General features: G+C 50.4%; 2 protein-coding genes across 3 annotated transcripts; one reads left to right on the top strand and one right to left on the bottom strand.

Moving 5' to 3' along the window:
* Positions 1-663: 663 nt before the first annotated feature.
* Positions 664-8,880, top strand: BEST1 (bestrophin 1). 2 transcript variants are annotated; one of them, XM_060104294.1, is made up of 10 exons: positions 664-815; positions 2,042-2,136; positions 2,724-2,957; positions 3,579-3,733; positions 4,128-4,205; positions 4,553-4,705; positions 4,925-5,005; positions 5,293-5,444; positions 7,169-7,807; positions 8,862-8,880. In XM_060104294.1, exons 1-10 carry the CDS (start codon positions 664-666, stop codon positions 8,878-8,880), a joined length of 1,758 nt encoding a protein of 585 aa, XP_059960277.1. The 2 variants fall into 2 exon arrangements, with proteins under 2 accessions (XP_059960277.1, XP_059960276.1); XM_060104293.1 differs by lacking the exon at positions 8,862-8,880 and having other exon boundaries at positions 7,169-7,838.
* Positions 8,881-9,337: 457 nt separating this feature from the next.
* On the bottom strand, positions 9,338-12,199 carry FTH1 (ferritin heavy chain 1). The gene is made up of 4 exons (XM_060104451.1): positions 11,907-12,199; positions 10,203-10,349; positions 9,763-9,888; positions 9,338-9,662 (listed from the first exon to the last, which is right to left on the bottom strand). Exons 1-4 carry the CDS (start codon positions 12,018-12,020, stop codon positions 9,498-9,500), a joined length of 552 nt encoding a protein of 183 aa, XP_059960434.1. The 5' UTR covers positions 12,021-12,199; the 3' UTR covers positions 9,338-9,497.
* Between the last annotated feature and the right edge of the window lie 6,648 nt (positions 12,200-18,847).

Here is an 18,847-nt window from a genome sequence, read left to right as displayed (position 1 = left end):
AGTTATAACATGATAAGTGCCATGTAGAAAAATGGAGCAAGGCGAGGGGAAGAGAGGGCCAGTGGTACTAGGGTGTTATTTCCAGGTAGGGTGGTTGCGGGTATCCTTTCTGAGGAGGTGATCTGAAGTGGGAGTGAGCCATACAGTTAGATTAGGACGAGCATCCCCAGGAAGGAGGATCAGCAGGTGGAAAGGCCCTGGGGCCACCATTCAGTAAACATCTCCACCAGCCAGGGTGGTGCCAAGGCTGACCATGCCCCTTACCAGTTCTCACTCCAGGGTGGTTGATGGAGCTTGGGGAGCTACTGAACGTGATGGGCTCATAACTCAGGAAGGAGCCCAGCATGAGGACATTTCTGTTGTTGCCTTTGTGGTACAATTTAAGGGCACAGACCTCTCTGTGTCTTCTGTGCCAAGGCTATGGACAGTCCCTGAGCTCACTTTCCTGGCTTCTTGGAGGTCACCTCACCGCCCCCCTCCCAGTGTCCAGATGGGAGAGCTGAGGCCCAGAGAAGGGAAGGGTCCTGGAAAAGGTCACTCATGTGTCCTGGACAGATTCTGAAGAGGTCCCTGCTCCTTCCTGGCCGCCCCCACCCCAATCAGTATCCCTCTCTGTCTGTTCACCAGCACCCAAGCCCACCTGCTGCAGCTCAGTGCCTGGCCATGACCGTCACCTACTCAAGCCAAGTGGCTAATGCCCGTTTAGGTTCCTTCTCCCGCCTGCTGCTGTGCTGGCGAGGCAGCGTCTACAAGCTGCTCTACGGCGAGTTCCTCATTTTCCTAATCTGCTACTACATCATCCGCTTCATTTACAGGTACAGGGGGACAAGCCAGGGCTTGGAGCTCCTGGGTGCCTCCCAGCCATCTAGGGGGCCAATGCACAGAGACAGATAAGGCTGAGCTGGGCTTGTGGTCAAACCGTGGGGCCTGAGGCCTGGGGGCTGGGGAGGAGAGAAAAGGAGGCAGCCTCGGGGGGCAACTCAGTGTAGGTCGGAGCATCTCAAACACCCTTTCCTCAAACCGAGGGAGGGGCCTTGGAACCCAGGCCTTACCTAGTCCCACTCAGTCAGCCTGTTTCCCTGAATCCCACATAGACTCACAGGCCCATATCATACTTTTTTTTCCCCAATAAAAATGTGTATTTAAACAATAAAAGACAGCTAAAACCACAGAATATATGACAGCATTTTTAATGGAAAAAGCATTAATGATGGCAATGCATTAAAAAATATTAACTACATAAAACTCTTGAGTTCATAATGTAAATACTAATAACAAAGCATGTTCATTTTCTTTGGTTGTTACTAGGGTATCAACATATTAAAAAAAATTAAGACTTTATTTTTTAGAGCAGTTTTAGGTTCGTAGCTTAACTGGGCGGAAGGTATAGAGAGTTCCCATATACCCCACCCCTCCTGCTCCACCCACTTAGCCCTCCCCCACTATCAACATCCCACCCCAGTGTGGGACACTCGCGATGACAGATGAACCCACACACACGGACACGTCACTGTCACCCAAAGTCCATAGTTCACCTTAGGGTTCACCCTTGGTGTTGTACACTCTATGGGTTTGGACGAATGTATAATGACTTGTATCCACCATTACAGTGTTGTACAGAACAATTCCATTGCTCTGTGTTCTGCCGATTCATCCCTCCCTACCAGATATTTTTTTTAAAGACCAAACACTCCTTATTTCAACCTGCTTTCAAACAACTGTCTTTTGGATCCTTTAAAAAGGTCAGTGGTGCCTAAAGCTGACCCCTTCAGCAGGACCTGCCTTCCTCCACCTCATAGAAAACCTCCTGAGGGTTTCTCCTCCAGGCATGGAGCAGAGGGCCCATTGGGGTTTTGGGGCGGCGGGAGAAAGAGGGGGACCTGGCTCAGGCCACAGGGGGGGGCCCCAGGCAGGTCAGTGAAAGGGATAGGGAGGTGAGGCTGCCACTCTCCTACCCCGGGACTGGCTGGACCTGGGACCGGTCTCAGCCATCTCCTCCCAGTGTCTACACATCTTTCCCCCCACCCCCCGCCTTCCCCAGGATGGCCCTCACGGACGACCAGCAGGTGATTTTTGAGAAGCTGACTCTGTATTGTGACAGCTACATCCAGCTCATCCCCATTTCCTTCGTGCTGGGTGAGCTCCCCCCTCCGCGTGTTGGGGTCCCAGTGGCTGCTCCAGGCTCCAGACAGGCAGATCATGAAGAGCTAGCTGGGGAAGGCCAGTGGCACGTCAGTGCCTCTCGGTGGTTCAGGGAAACGGGGAGCCTGCAGCCAGAGAGACTGAAGTTAGACATTAGGAAGGCTGTCCTGCTGTTAGCACTCAAGACCCACTTTCTTTTTTAAATTATTATTATTATTATTATTTTAAACATCTTTATTGAAGTATAATTGCTTTACATTGCTGTGTTAGTTTCTGCTAAGACCCCACTTTCTGAGGGCAGCGCCAACATTACAGTAGTCTCTGGAGTCTTGCGCAGGAGGGGAGGTACCTGGCGGATTTCTGGGAAAGCAAGCGGGGCCAGAGAGAGAACTCAAGTCTCTCGTGCCTTCATGCGAAGCTCTGATGGCCTCCCCTTCCCGAGCGCCCTCCAGGAGGGCTGGTGCTGGGCCCAGCCCCATTAGAAAGATGGAGAAACCGAGGCGTCGCCCTCGCTGGGCTCTGGCCGCAGCGTGGGCCTTCGCCCCTCGCGCCCCCGCCCCCCTCCCGCCCCTCCTGCCCAGGCTTCTATGTGACATTGGTCGTGACCCGCTGGTGGAACCAATATGAGAACCTGCCATGGCCCGACCGCCTCATGAACCTGGTGTCGTGCTTCGTCGAGGGCAAGGACGAGCAGGGCCGGCTGCTGCGGCGCACGCTCATGCGCTACGCCAACCTGGGCAACGTGCTCATCCTGCGTAGCGTCAGTGCTGCGGTCTACAAACGCTTTCCCAGTCCCCAACACCTGGTGAAAGCAGGTGGGCGGGGCCGGGCGAAGCAGTGGGCGGAGCCAGAGGCTGACGAGGGCGGGGCGGGAGCTGCAGATGGGTGGAATCAGAGGCCCCAGGGCTGAGGATTGGGTGGGACCAGGAGCGGAGTGGGGTCGAGACCTGGGACGGTGTGTGTGTGGCGGGGGGGCGGGTATCTGAATTGGGCCGGGCGAAGTCAGGGGTCTAAAGGCTGGGAGAGGCCAGGAACAGACTCTAGGAAGATAGGGCTTTGAGATAGGGCTAAGGACTCTTGAGGGATGAGGGAAGAGTGAGGGTTGAGGGCCAGAGTGGGGCTTTGGGAACTGGGAACTGCCCTTCCCCTTCCTGTTCTCCGGTTTCCAGTCTGTACGTCAGCAGTCTCACTCTCTGGCCTTGCCTGACCTGATCCTGGTTAGTAAGACAGATCCCTCTCACGTGCTAGCCCAGAGCAGCACAAAGTAGACACGCAGTGATAATTTGTTGAAAGAAAGAGGATGGCAAAGGAGCTCTGAGGTCCCTATGGGCTCAGCAAGGACTTGGTTTGAACTCTGGGTCCCACCCAGCAGCGCCTGGCCAGCCACCCCTTCTGCAGGTTCCGCTACCCACTGTCTTCTCCACTCTACCCTGCAGGCTTTATGACCCCCTCGGAACACAAGCACTTACAAAAACTGAGCTTGCCACACAACTCATTCTGGATGCCCTGGGTGTGGTTTGCCAACCTGTCAACGAAGGCCTGGATTGGAGGTCGAATCCGGGACCCTGTCCTGCTCCAGAGCCTGCTCAACGTGAGCCCGCTGCACACATGGGGCTGCTGCAGAGCGGGGAGGGTTATGCCCCACGTGGAACAGGTTTTCTGCAAAGAGAAAGTTTGAGCCTCTGAGGGTCTTCCCAGAGCCTGACTTGGGACTGTAGGATCTTTTCCAGCAGGATTCCATAGCCCAAGGTGGCCCCTTTCCAATTTCCCCTCCCCTCCCCTCTCTAAAGTGAACCTCTGATATCCTGGTTCCTTTTTGATAGTTGAGGAGGCTGAGGCACAGAGTGGTTAAGTGAGCTGTCCATGACCACACAGCCAGGGCTGGACCATGAGCACAAGACCCTGGTATCTGGGGAAGAGCTGGGGGGTGAGCCTGGGAGAGCAGGTGATGGTCAAAGGCCCAAACTTCCCTCCTGCCCCCCTAGGAAATGAACACCTTGCGTACTCAGTGTGGACAGCTGTATGCCTACGACTGGATCAGTATCCCACTGGTGTACACTCAGGTGAGGACTAGGCTGGCGAAGCTGCCCCTTTGGGAAACTGAAGAGGACCTGGGAAGCAGCCTATGATGGAAGGGCTCACTTAAGAGGCTGAAGAAGAGGCTCACCCTGGGAGTCAGGTCTGGACTTGGCAGGTTGTCTCTAGTACCAAGTTCAAAGAGTCCAGGTCCCTGCCTGGTCCAGGTGGTGGAGGCAGTGTGATCATGCCCATTTTAAAGAGGAGACCACAGAGACCCAAAGTCATACAAGTGTGCAACTCAGAACAAGACCCGTCCTCCCAGCCTAGGGAGCTTCCTGATCCCAAGGTCCCCAACCAGCCCATTTCTGCCAACACCTCCTTTCCCTCCCAGGTGGTGACCGTGGCGGTATACAGCTTCTTCCTGGCTTGCCTGATTGGGCGGCAGTTTCTGAACCCAGCCAAGGCCTACCCCGGCCACGAGATGGACCTCGTTGTACCCCTCTTCACATTCCTGCAGTTCTTCTTCTATGCTGGCTGGCTGAAGGTGTGCCTCCCCGGGACAAGACCAGCTGTGGCCCAGGGAGTCATGGCCAGTTAGGAGAGGAGGGTCCCTACATAGTAGCTTTGGAGACAGTGGTCAGGCAGGAAGGGCATCACTGAGGTGGGTGGAGAGGTGGACATGGCAGGAGCCAAGGTTTAAGGGTGGGAGCAAGGCTGCAAGGGGTTCCACCTGAGGATTTCCAGAGCCTCACCTACCCCCAAGGTGGCAGAGCAGCTCATCAACCCGTTCGGAGAGGATGATGATGACTTTGAGACCAACTGGATTGTCGACAGGAGTTTGCAGGTATGAGGGGAGGAAGAGAGCCTGTCCCACGGCCCCTCCCCAAACTGAACCCAGGAAGGGGGCCCCACAGTTCTGTAGGGAGGCCTCACAGTGAATTGCCCAACCATTTACTCACAGGATTCTCAGCCTCACTTTTGAGGCTACAGGCTGCATCAGTCTCTCCATTTCACAGGAAGGGAAACAGGCCCAGAGAGAGACAAGTGACCTCTCCAAGTCACCTGGCAAATTCATGGTCCTGCTTTGGCTGACCTTTCTGTTGGACTTCTCCTTCTGTCCCCAACGACCAGGTGTCCCTGTTGGCTGTAGATGAGATGCACCAGGACCTGCCACCGATGGAGCGAGATATGTACTGGAATGAGCCAGAACCACATCCCCCCTACACAGCCGCTTCTGCCCAGTCTCGTCGGCCCTCCTTTTTCGGCTCCACCTTCAACATCAGGTGGGAAGTGCCAGGGAACCACTTCGGTGGGTAGAAAACCCCAAGTGCAAGGGCCTGCCTAAGAACTTAGAATAGTATTAGTTAATGCATATTGGGTGCCTATTAAGTGCTGGGCATTGTACTAAGCTCTTTACATATATTAGCTATTCCCCCCCCCCATCCCGCTCCAATAACCTTGGTTTGTTATCTCCGATTTTCAGATGATTAAGTCCAGGTTCAGAGAGGTTAAGTCAGTTGCCCAACCCAAGGTCACATAGCTAGCAAGCAGCACAGGTGGGCCAGGTATGTCTGGGTCCAACTCCACACCCTTAACCTTTACCTTGTGCTGTGTAAGGACTCTTAAAGCTATAAGGGCTCTTAGGTAGTCTCCAATCTAAGCCCCACCCCTTATCCAGAGTTGGAAACTGAGGCTTAGAGAGAGAAGGGACTTACTCAAGGGCAGTCAGCGATTAGTGATGCAGCTGGGATGTCAGGGCCTGGTTCCTGACTCTGGTTCAGAGCTATGTTTCCTGATAGGCCAGGGTGTTGGGATGGGGAGTGGGAGTGGGGTTCCCTGGGCAAGGGAGCAAGCAAGAGGCTGGGTCATCACAGGTACCTTCGGAGTAGACTTCTTGCTACAGAGTACGGGCCTCAGGTCAGCCCACAGCAGCCACATTTTCCCCCACATGGGTCCTCTTTCCCTGATTTGGTTAGAATCCCTTTTGAGCTGTAGCTGGGCCACGGCGGGCTGAAGGGGCGCCCCAGACAGCTCTCTCTCCCTAGGATGACAGAGTGGAGGGGACTTTGGAGAGTGTTTGCTGCATCCCAGGGTCTATCCCATCAAGGTTTTCTTCCACAGTATTAAAAGCACTGTTCTCTTTTTAAGAACCGAATATCCTATTAAGCTGTAATTAGAATTAGCTAGAGTCTCTAGTTGGTGTGAGGAAGGTTTGGATAAGTGATCAAATGGTCAAGGATGGAGGCTTGCTTAGGTCAGAAACATTGCTGGAGGTCGCCTCTGAGTTTTCCATGGTTTGTAGCCCAGCTGCTGGGGAAGGAGGGTAACAGAGAATAATAACACATAGACCTTGCCTCCAAGAAACACACAATGTAGTGAGGGAGCTCAAACCCAGGGCCCAGACTCTGGATACAAGGTACAAAGTACTGGATGCCTGGGCAAGGTACAGAGTATAGAACAGAGATCACCTTTGGCTGCCTGAGAGGTGGCCTCCAGCTGGACCTGGAGCTGGGCTTTGAAGCATGGGGAGAATTTGGACGTGGGCAAAGGTGGCCACATTCAGGGGTGGGTAGGCTTTCTCTTGCAGAGTAACGGCTTTAGGCTCCCAGGAAGCCAGACTTCTCTCTGGGGGGATACTGCTCCCCAGTGGAACCACAAATCCCTGGCTTACTCAGAGTCACTCCTGGGCCTCACGTGACCATCCATACCTGGGGAAGAGTAGTTCAGATTGCCTCAAGTGAGGGGTTTCAAAGGGAAAATGTGGGTGCTGAAGAGGAAGCCCTTAAATACCAGGCTAGGGAGAGAGCCACAGAACAGTGAGGTGAGCTCGGCCAGGAGGGATTGAGAGGTACAGGATGGATCAGCAGAGAGGTGAGTCAAATGTGAGGTGAGGAAGACTGTGTGTCCTGGGCCTTGGGCCAGAGGGAGAAGAGAGGGTAAGGGAGAAGTCAGGTCAGGCTTCAGGCCATTGTCCGCCCACTAACCTGAGTCTCCTGTTTCTTTCTAGTCTGGGTAAGGAGGATATGGAGTTCCAGGCAGATCCGGAGGAGGAGAAGGGTGCTCACACTGGCATCACTGGCCGTTTCCTAGGGCTGCAATCCCATGACCGCCAGCCCCCCAGGACAAACTCAAAGACCAAACTACTGTGGCCGAAGAAAGAAATCCTCTCCTATGAGGGCCAGCCCAAGAATCTCGGGGGAGCCGGATGGGACACCAGTGATGAGGAAGACAGCAAGGCCTGGAAAGGGGAGGATGCCTTCAAGTCCGCTGTGCTATATGGGAGGTCAGGCTACCACAGTGCCCCCCAGACACCCCTCAGCCACACCCCTATGGTCTTCCCACCTGGACAGTCAGCACCCTCAAGCCTCTGCAAAGTCTCAGGCATAGATGACACTGTCAAAGACCAAAGCCTTCAGCCTGCAACTCCCAGGTCCAAGAAGAGTTTTGAATTGCTCCCAGAGAGTGCTGGGGCCTCAACGGAGCACCCGGAAGTGAGTCACATGAGGAGGAAAACGGTTGAGTTTAACCTATCGGACATGTCAGAGGCCCCTGAACATCTCAGAGAACCGCATTTGGGACAGTCGACAAGCAACATACACACTATACTCAAAGATCGTGGCGATCCCTATTGGGCCTTGGAAAACAGGTCTGTCCTCTACCCAAACCAGGGTCACTAAACACCCCAGCCCACCAGGGGTGGTCCCCACCAGCTTCCCTTGCTCTGAAGCCCACCCTACTTCCAGTTTTCCTATGGTCCTGTGGCTGCCAGCCAGGGCATGCCCAGCACTGGCTTGGGGCACACACCTGGCCGCCACAGCAAGGGCTCTAAGTGTTGGCCATTTCTGCTTATTTCACCCAAGAGCCTGACTCACCAAGACTTCTCTTGGGCCCAGGTATAGGAAGATGAGGTTGCATCGGCCGAAGGGCCACTAGGCCAGGCTTACATGGGCTGACGTTACCAGTGGGCGCAGCTCACCTTAAGCAGGGGTGGCAGACATAAAAACACAGGCAGAACTCGGGACTCTAGACTGTAGCCCAAGAACTCAACTTACTGCCCAGGCTTAGCTGGGAGGCCGCATATGAGCACCCCCCCATAACCAGTGGTGGTCCTGAAGCACTCCTGGAAAGGATGCCACACTCCTGGGAACTGGCAGATGATAAGGTGGGGCAATCCAGGTCCCCTGGGGTATCTTACTGCTTTGGGGACCTAACCAAAAGACTTCTGAACTTAAATGAGCTCTTCATGCACCTTTGAGGTCAACCTAAAGCTGTCACAGTACCACCAGATGTTTGCCTTTATTCCAGGTTCCCCGGACACTCACTCACCCAATTAGACCCACCCCCCCAACCCCAGCCCCCAATCACGATGTGAAAGGGAAGTGTAACTTCTCATTTCTAATGATTTTCAAACAGTTATTCTGAGATCAGAATACCTAGCTTTGTATTGAAAACTGAAAAGGCCTAACACCTGTCATACTTCCAAGGGCCAGATGGAAACTTACAAATCCCTGTGGTTGGTTTAGGAAACAATGTTAATGTAGTTGGTTAGCAAGGACCCAGACGGCTCTGCAGTCTTCTAACACTACTCACTGGTTAATATTCAAGATGTTTCAACCTCTTCCCTCCTACTGCAGCTATTTTCCTATTGAAATGAAGGTATCTTTCCATACTCATGTAAACTTTGCTCAAATTCTCACTAGGGATGAAGCACATTCCTAGCCTGCTTCCCAAGAGGGATGCTTCACCGGCCTGGTCCTACCTGCGTGTACACCAGCAGGACACTGATCCAGTCATAGCCATATAGCTGTCCACACTGAAGAATATGTCCCTACAACAGCCTGAATTAAATGGTTACCTTAATGGAGAACAAGAATCAGTAGCTTCAAGTCTACTTTAAGCCTTAAAATGCTTTTTGTACATATAAATTGTGAAAGCCAGAACTACTGGAAACATATAAAAACACCTAATTCAGAATCAGGAATCCTTAAGTCCTGTCTGAATTCAAAACACTCAAGCTTTGGTATCCTTCCCAAACTAAGGAATTTAATAAGTAAATACAAACCCTCCTAAGCGTTTCACTTTGATTAGTGTGACTGAACCACGGTGGCACTTACAAATTTAATGAAGATGGCCTAGATACATTTCTAGCCCAACCCAAGAATTCAAAAACAACAGCTGGGTACCAAATTACTTTATTTGAAGGAATGGTACTAAGGAAAAGACTTGTAGATATTTTGGTACAACTTACAGAAAAGGTAAAGGTAACCCAAACATGCATGCACAGCCTTGGTGACCAGGGAAGTCACCCCTGTAGCTATGGGAAGCCAGCCTAAGGCTTAGCTCTCATTATCACTATTTCCCAGGGTGTGCTTGTCAAAGAGATACAGTGCCATGCCAGATTCGGGGGCCCCCATCGTGCGCAAGTTGGTTACGTGGTCACCCAATTCTTTAATGGATTTCACCTGCTCATTCAGATAATGAGTCTCAATGAAGTCACACAACTAGAAAAGAGAACAAGAAAAAAAAAAAGTTATTGGGAAGCTTCCCCAGCCCCTAAGACAAATGATTTCCTCCATTTACTCCCAGGTTGCCAATACTCACATGGGGGTCATTTTTCTCAGTGGCCAGTTTGTGCAGTTCCAGTAGTGACTGATTCACACTTTTTTCCAAGTGTAGCGCACATTCCATTGCATTCAGCCCATTCTCCCAGTCATCACGGTCTGGTTTCTGAATGAGAGGAGATTAAGTCAGTGCATCTGCAACCTCCACCACTTAAACCACAAATCAGCAAGCATCTAATGTGTAACAACCGCGCTTGGCAAAAGGAACAGCCAAGTTCCCCCTGACAACCGTTTCCAATTTAATATCCTTGCCCATTACTGTCCACCCACTTTAGCTTAGACAGTGGGCCCGAAAAAGCGCAAAAGACAAAAACCCAATGTACCCTCATCTAATAAAGGCAACTGCTGGGCTCAGTGATTTCTGACGTCAGAGGACTGCTAGACAGATGCGGCATGAAGACCCTAGGATCTTCCGTTCACCTTGATATCCTGGAGGAAGATTCGGCCACCCCGTTGGTTCTGCAGCTTCATCAGTTTCTCAGCATGCTCCCTCTCCTCACAAGATTGGTGAAGAAAGTATTTGGCAAAGTTCTTCAAAGCCACATCATCGCGGTCAAAATAGTACGACTGAAAGCAGTACATGAACATGTTAGGGATTCCCAAAGGAAGGCTAGCCTAGGCTTCCTTCTCAAAGCCCAGCAAGAAAGGGTCTGAGCATAGGAAGACTGGAGCAGGGTGTGTTCCTGGACTGAACATGACAATAATTAGTTTTTACTCTGAAACACAAAACTGAAACTTGGTCCTTGAAACTGAAACTTCGCTACAAGGAACCGTCAGAATATCATGGGAATTGCCTCCACCATGGAACATCTTAAGCATCTGTGTAAGTGCAGAGTGAAGTTCTTACAGCCCCTGTCAAATTTGGTTGAAGAGATGTTGGAGTATTTACCCTGCGCTATTAGTGCCTTGTCTCCCTCCTCCCTGGGTAATCCATGTTAAAACATGAGTCGCGGGCTTCCCTGGTGGCGCAGTGGTTGGGACTCCGCCTGCCGATGCACGGAACACGGGTTCGTGCCCCAGTCCGGGAAGACCCCACATGCCGCGGAGCGGCTGGGCCCGTGAGCCATGGCCGCTGAGCCTGCGCGTCCGGAGCCTGTGCTCCGCAATGGGAGAGGCCACAACAGTGAGAGGCCCGCGTACCACAAACAAAAAAAAAAAACATGAGCTGCCAGTTTACAGCAGGCTGATGGATATGTAAAATTAACCCACTAGGCAAGATAACAGTTGTGGGCAATGCCAACGTATGTAAATATGTTACCAGTAGAAAGCAAAAATTTTAGTCCCTTTTACACCCTTGCTGTATTCAGTTGTTCCTGAAATGCAATGACAGTCATAGAAATCCAGGCGTATTCCCAACCCATCCGGAACACGTCTATTCTTGGATGATTTGCAAAACGTAGTAAGACAATTATAACTAAAACTCCTACCACACCGATTAAAACCAGGATTTTGGAAAACTGACTCCACCGATTACTGCATGGAAAATTTTCAGGCCCCGTAACTGTTGATGGACTGTATGTTCAATTACGCCACAACCCTTAGACACAAAAAAGATAAAGAATACGGGTGGCAGACAACTCGGTGTCGGCTGAAAGGGAGATTTCTAGAAATATGCTTCAATTCAAGCGGGACTTAAAGAGATAAGCAGAGCAGAGAGGTGGAGGCGGCTGTTCGGCCCACGAGAGATAAACCACTTCGCACCAGCCCCCATAGTTGGACACCATTACCCAGCAGGCTCCGCCGGGCTCAGGGGGATGGGAGCCAGACCTCCTCAGCACCGCCCCCATCACGTGATCGAATGCAGAAGGGATGGAAATGCGAAAATCCACCTTCCTAACTAAACGGTCGTACTGGTGGCAAGTGTGGCAACCCCGGGAGAAAACTCAGCTCTTTTTAAATAAATTGGGGTGCGCAGAGGCGGCCCTGGCCCACGAGGAAGCACTCCCAGGGGCTAACTGCTCAGAATTTCTGCGCAGGAGTTCTAGAGGACCCCGACCAGCCTCCATTTTCCAGAAGGGCGCACGGAGGCGGGAGGCGGAGGGCGGGGGTCCCTCCCGGTAACCACATCCCCGCCCTGCCGCCAGGGAGGCCGCGCCCGCCCCCCGTGGGACCGCCCGCGCTCACCATGGATAGGTAGACGTAGGAGGCGTAGAGCTCCAGGTTGATCTGGCGGTTGATGGCAGCCTCCGAGTCCTGGTGGTAGTTCTGGCGCACCTGCGAGGGGGACGCGGTCGTCATGGCGGGCGGCTGAGGTGAAACGGTGGCGGTGGCTGCGCGGCGCTGTAACGGCGGCGGGACCTTGGGGCGGTCGGAGGGCGCTGTGAGATGGTGGCGAGGGCAGGCTCTGAGCGGCCGGCCGGAGCGGGGAACGAGCGCCGGGTTCCGTCCAAGCACTGTTGAAGCAAGAAACCGCGGCGACTCTCCGCGAGGACTGTGGCGCAGGTGCCTACTGCCTGGCTCTTATAGCGGGAATGGGCGTCAGGCCCGCCGCGGCCAATCACGCCGCCCGCCCGCCGAACTGAGCCCCGCCCCTTCCGGTGGACGCGCGGCCCCCGCCCCGCTGGGGGGTGGGGGAAGGAGGGGTGGGGGAAGGAGGGGTGGGGGAAGGAGGGGTGGGGGAAGGAGGGGTGGGGGAAGGAGGGGTGGGGGAAGGAGGGGTGGGGGAAGGAGGGGTGGGGACGGCGGTGCGGGTTTGGGTTGCCTGGAGGCTGCAGCTTGTTCCCTGGAGCGTGGGGCTCGTTTCGTGGGGTTGGAGAGAAAACCTGAGCGGGGGCCGGAAGCCCAGCTCGGAGCCCTGACCCCGGTGGCGTCCTGGGTCTTGAAACCGACAGGAAACTGCCCCTGGCCCCGGGGGCGTCAGGGCGATTCCGAGGTCCCAGAAGGCACCCTGAGACTTTTGGCCAAGGGCACGTTAAAAATCAGAGCGGTAGAGCCGCAGTTGCCACACCCCGAGGTGATTACTTCGTGATGCAAATAGGGAACCTGGAGGGTGAACGCGGGCCCGAGGAGGCCGAGTGAGTCAGAGGTCGAGCTGGGAAAGGGCTCAATTTCTCTTCCTCAAAGCTTAGAAAGGGACCGAATGCAGGCGGGGTGGGGCCCACGGCCTGTCGCGGGTCGACCCCTCTTCCGGCTCCGGCGACCCGGTCCGCCGTTTGCTGAAAGCAAACATGGCTCCTCGTGCATTTGATACAACAAAGGCTGGGCGAGCCGTGTTTCCCAAGAGACTGCGGAGACCGCCTTCCCGAGGGAACCGTGGGGATGAGCCATTGAATTCTGAGGAAATCGCTGGTAGCTTAAAGCTCAGAGACCAGGGGTTAGAAAATAGAGAAGAAGCCGCTTGGGTCTGGAAAGGATGCCGATGCCGCGAGGCCATTTTGAAAACGCCTCTTTTATTGGCCCCAGTCCCAGGAGCCTCGGGCTGAGCAGGCCCTACAGGGAGCCACCCCCAGGTTGTCCTTGGAGAGAAGCTAATGGCGCTGAATGAATGTGTGCGACAGATGCCAGGGACCTTGGGGGGGGGGGAGGGGACACAGGGGCACTGCGTGTGTCTTGCAGCAGTGTCCCCAGCACTGAATGGGTGTGAATTCGTGGATGGCAGAACTGGACGGAGCTAGGCCGAGCGCCTGCGCCCCAGCCTGCTCTCCTCAGGGTCACTATTCTTAGCCAGGTTCTTCAACACATGGGTGGGAGACCTACCCAAGTACCTTTTCAGGATGTTCACAAACATGCAACTGGAAGCTGGACTTCCAAACCTTTAAAAAACATTTTTTTAAAACTTCAATTAAAAAAAGAAAGAATGAAAAAAAAAGAATGTATGTCTCTATAACTGAATCACTTTGCTGTACAGCAGAAATTAACAACATTGTAAATCAACTATTTCAATTTAAAAAAGGAACTTTACTCAAATATTAAGTTGCTGATGGAATTATGGCAGTTTCTCTCTTGCATCTGTTATTCATTTCAAAATGAACATGTGTTACTTTAAGGAAAAAAATTTTTAGTGGGGCTAGAGCTACATATGATAAAATAAGCAGAAGGATGGTGGGAGAATACAGACAAGGAGTGCCTTACCCAGTCTGGGATAGGAAGTCAGGGAAAGCTTCCCTAACAAAGTGACACTTGAGGGGGACTTCCCTGGTGGTCCAGTGGTAAAGAATCCACCTTCCAATGCTGTTCCCTGTTCAGGGAACTAAGATCCCACATGCTGCAGGGCAACTAAGCCCGCGTGCCACAACTGTTGAGCTCGCATGCCACAAACTACAGAGCACACTCTCTTTGGAGCCCGCACACCACAACTACAGAAGAGAAAACCCGCTTGCCAAAACTAGAGAGAAGCCCAACAGCCGCAACTAGAGAGAAACCCAAGCAGACTGAGGGCCGTAACGAAAAGATTCCATATGCCTCAACAAAGATCCTGTGTGCCGCAACTAAGACATGATGCAGCCAAAAAAAAAAAGGAAAATAAATATTGAAAAAGAAAAAGTGACACTTGAACTAAGTGTCACTTAGTTCAAGGAAAAGTAAAAGAAGGAAAAGTGAAAGAAAGGTGAAAGGGAGGAAGGAGATGAGGAGGGAATTCCAAGCAGAGAGAGCAGCATATGTAAAGGTATAAGGTGTGGAAATGCATGGCCTATCCAAGGCACCTTAAGAAAATGTGTTGGCCTGAAAGTAGAGTCCATGTTTGTGAAGCCTGGAAGGGTAGTATAGGGGCAAGGTCAGGAAGGGTTGTGTGTCGTAAAAAGGGGTTAAATCTTATCCTGGAGGACATGGAGACCCTTAAGGATTTCTAGCCAGAGAAATAACCACGTTAGTTTTGTTTCTAGAAATCTTACACTGAATCAACAGAAAAACTATAGGGTAAGAGTATGGCAAAGTTACCAGATGCAAAGTTTTCCTATGTGTCAGTAACCAGTTAGACAATGAAGTGAAAGAAAAAATTTCTTCATTTACAATGGCAACAAAAGCTTAAAGTACCTAGGAATAAAGTTACCAAATGTGTGAAGAAAACTATAAATGTTTACTGCTGGACAGAAAAGAAAACTTGCATAAATGAAGAGACACCATGTTTCTACATAGCCAACCTCAGTTTTGCAAAGATGTCAATTCTCCCCAAATTAACTTATAAATTCAGTGCAATTTCTGTAAAACTCAGTGGTCTTTTGGAACCTTGACAAAATGATTCTAAAGTTCATTTGGAAGAGTGTGTAGAAAAGCTGACAAGCATTTGGGGGAAAAAATGTTATGAGGTTAGATTTGTCCTCCCTGATATAAAAAAAAAGTAGTATAAATATAATATTATAAAGCAGTTGGTACTGGCACAGGAAAAGGTTAGTAGATCAATGCAACTAAACAGTTTTACCCCCATATGAATGGGAACTTGGTACATGCTAAAGTGGCATTTCAATTAGGAGAGAAAGAATGGGTTCAACAAATGATTGTGAAACAATAGATAGTCATGTGGTGAAAAATGACTCAGCATTTCAAAAATACATTCCAGATGGATTAAAGATCCAAGCCTTAAAAAACAAAAAAACCCCTATGAAGTCATTAGAAGAATATATAGAAAATTATCTTTTAGAATTTGGGGGTAGGGAGTGTTCTTCTGAGGCTGCCTTAAAAAAAAAAAACCTATAAAGTCATTAGAAGAATATATAGAAAATTATCTTTTAGAGTTTGGGGGTAGGGAGTGTTCTTCTGAGGCTGCCTTAAAAAAGGAAGCCAGCTGGCAGATATGACTACTTGAAAATCTGGACGATGGGAGAGCAAGAAGGACCAACTCTTGAACTACACCAAAGAAAAAGTGAAGTCCAAGTCTTCAGAAAACAAAGAGTATGCCAAAGCAGAGAAAATCGATGACACTAACAGTTCCTGAAAGAGCTCCAAAACGAAACAAGATTGCAAAACAGAATGTTACTAGAGTGCCTTGGTTATCAGGTCAGGTGCATTTGATTACAGGAAAGATAAATTTAGAACAGAACTGGCCCCTTTGGCAGTGGGGGTGAAGAGGAAAATAGGGAATCCAAAATTTCTGGGACTTGTAGTATTGAAGTTAGAACTCTGTCTTTTTCAACCAGTAAAACATGAAACCAAGAAATGCTTTGAGTAACAAAGGCTGATTAAGATGAATCCTCAGGGTAATGACCAAATCAAGGGCATGGCTGTCACACAGTTTGTTAAAATTTTTGAATGGATTAAGGTAGTTTCTGGGAAGTCCTTTCAGTTGGATCAAGCGCTGGGAGGCGGGGGGAAGAGCAAAGGGTGTGGTCCCACCAGAGCTTGATGAATTCAAAATACATGGAGTTAAATCTTTGAGAGAGGCATATCTAGAAAAATATTGTGAATGTAGTTATTGGAATATGAAGCTAACTGGTATCAAGTAGGTAAAAAGCCAACAAAATTGTTCTTTTCTTTGCAAAAATGAGTGATTTAATTTTTTAAAATAAAGGTATAACTAACATAAATAAAATGCAGAATCTCAGGTGTTTCATTAAATGTGTTTTGACACTTGAATACAGCTGAAACAAGATGCAGAACATTTCCATTATCCCAGAAAGTTTCTTTGTACCCCTTTCCAGTAGGTTTCCCCCATACCCCTCAAGAAAAGCACTCTTCTGATATTGATTAACTAACTTTGCATGTTCTAGAATTTCATATGGATGGAATCATACAACAAAAATGAAAAGCTGTAAGACAAAAGATGCCGTAAACAAAGTTAAAATATAAATGACAATTAAATTAAGTTAGTATTTGTAGCTTGCTAAGTAGTGAAAATTAATAACCATACTCTACAATATATATTCGTATGTATAACCGTATATTGTAGACATATCGTCTTCCCTGCTGCTGTATACTGTAAGCTCCTGGTGGGCAGGCATTAGTTCTGTAGTCTCCATCTTGCACTTCAAGCATTTTGCCAGATGCTTGTAACTTGGTCTTCAGTATTTGTTGAATGAATGGATGGATGCATGATTGAATGTGGAGGATAGTTTAAAGTCAGACAAGAGGGCTGGGTACCTGTTGGGAGGTAACAGCCCTAGTTCTCAGTGAGTAGAAGAGACGGAAAGCAGATTTGAGAGATATGGAGAAGACAGAACAGACAGGATGAGGTAGCTGATTGGATAGCTGTGGAGGGGGGTGGTAAGGGGGGGTGGCAGGTGGGCAAGAGAGCCCCCAGCTTTTTGGCCCGGGCAGCTGAGTTGGCTGCTGCCGTTCACTGGATGGGGGCACAGAAGGAAATGCAGTTTGGGGGGAAGGTTGCTGAAGGAGGCCAGCTTGGTTTTGCACTGGATTTGCTGAGTTTCAGGGCCTCCAGGACACCCAGGTGGACAGAGCCAACATGAAGTTGGACCCACCGGAAGGAAGTTGTTCTGGGGCAGAAAGGAGGTTTCTTGGCTCCGTGCTTGGTTAAAACACATGCAGCTGCAGTGACCATCACGGCAAAACTGAGGGGGTCAGCTTGGGATGTAGAAGGCCACTGGGGGAGGGCGGCTGGGAAAAATGAAAGGGCAATATTGTGCTGGGGTGTGTGTGTGTGTGTGTTTGCTTGGGCCTGTTCCACACCTTCTGGGAACCCTGGGGTGTCCGAACTGCCATCTCCAAGCCTCTAGATTCTTCCGAAGCCCTGGCCTGGTCTTTGGACCTTTGTTGACCAGGATTCTGCCTCCCTCCCCTCCAGCCCCGGGTCCTCTGAGAAGGTGGGGAGTTTGGCTGGCCTCCCTGGGGACAGCTGCCTCTGCGGGAGGAGCCTCAGGCTAGGGAAGAGCCAGGCCCGCAGTTTCTGGAGGAATCCAGCTCACCCGGGAGGGGGCAGAGGTGGGGGTGGGATGGAGAACTGCTGCCCCACCGTGACTCAGCACTCTGCTGGGCTGGAGGGGTCGGGCTTGGCCTCCAAAAGTGCTCTGTCATCCGGGGGAGGGGAACGTTGGAGGGCTTTACTATAGGGTAAGCCACATTTGGTAGTGTGTCCGGGTGTCCTGGCTGGACCTGGAACAAAGGGATCTAGTTCACCCACCCAGGCCTCAGATAGTGTTTTTGCAGGAAAGGGAAGGTGTCACTTTTCACACACCCGTTTCTTTTTTGTTTGTTTATTTGTTTTTCTTTTTTTAAATATTTTTTTCTTTTCTTCTTTTCTTTTTTTTTTTTTTTTGGCCTCGCTGCTCGGCTTGCAGGATCTTAGTTGCCTGCCCAGGGACTGAACCCATGCCCTCGGCAGTGAAAGCGCAGAGTCCTAACCACTGGACCACCAGGGAATTCCCTTTTCTTTTTTTCTGTGCCTGTTTCTTCCTCAGTGCTTTCCTTCCTCACAGTGAGTTCTCAACAGATGCTGGGTCTCTCTTTCCTTTCTAGGGATTGTTGCTATGGGGTTATGATTCCACAGCTGGAAAATCATAGGCCCTGGAATGTTAAGGCTCAGAAAGAACTTCAGAGTTTCCAAATCACTGTATTTTACAGATAAAGAGGTGAGAGGCCCATAGAAGGCCAGGGCTTGCCTAAGGCCATCATTGCTGGCAGAAACACAAGCTGAAAATGAAGGACAAGGCACATGAGGGCATACGGTGTGGGGTCGTTAAAATGGATAAATTTGTTGCTGGAAAGTGTATATGAAATGATGGTATATGAAAAAGCAGAGCCCAAAATAATTCATTCAAAGCTGATGACAATGAAGAAGAATCACCAGGCTGGAAGCATAGAGGAGGATTGGGAGAGAATGGGTTAAGTGATGTTTTCACTGAAGAGCTGGTGTTTTAAGTGTCTGGGGTTTTCCCTGAAGTTAAGTAAAGTGAAGTGTGCAGGAAATCAGAGTTCAGAAATTGGAAAAAATAATACTGAATCAGATTTGGGTGCGTTTCTGGATGATGCAGCCATAATTCAGAGAGCTTGTCCTTAAGGCATTTCTTGAAAACCCAGCAGTCTAGGTACTCAGGTTTCCCCTTTTCCGGGAGGTTAAGGTCAAGAGCCATGACCTGGGATGTTTGAGGATAACTGAGAATGGAACGCCCACTTTTTAAATTTATTTATTTATTTATTTATTTATTTATTTATTTATTTAGCTTTTGGATGCATTG

The sequence above is a fragment of the Mesoplodon densirostris genome, chromosome 7, assembly GCF_025265405.1.
Source record: "Mesoplodon densirostris isolate mMesDen1 chromosome 7, mMesDen1 primary haplotype, whole genome shotgun sequence".
In the NCBI taxonomy this organism is placed as follows: Eukaryota; Metazoa; Chordata; class Mammalia; order Artiodactyla; family Ziphiidae; genus Mesoplodon; species Mesoplodon densirostris.
The sequence above is the reverse complement of the archived record's forward strand: the minus strand, read 5'-3'. Positions and strand labels throughout refer to the sequence as shown.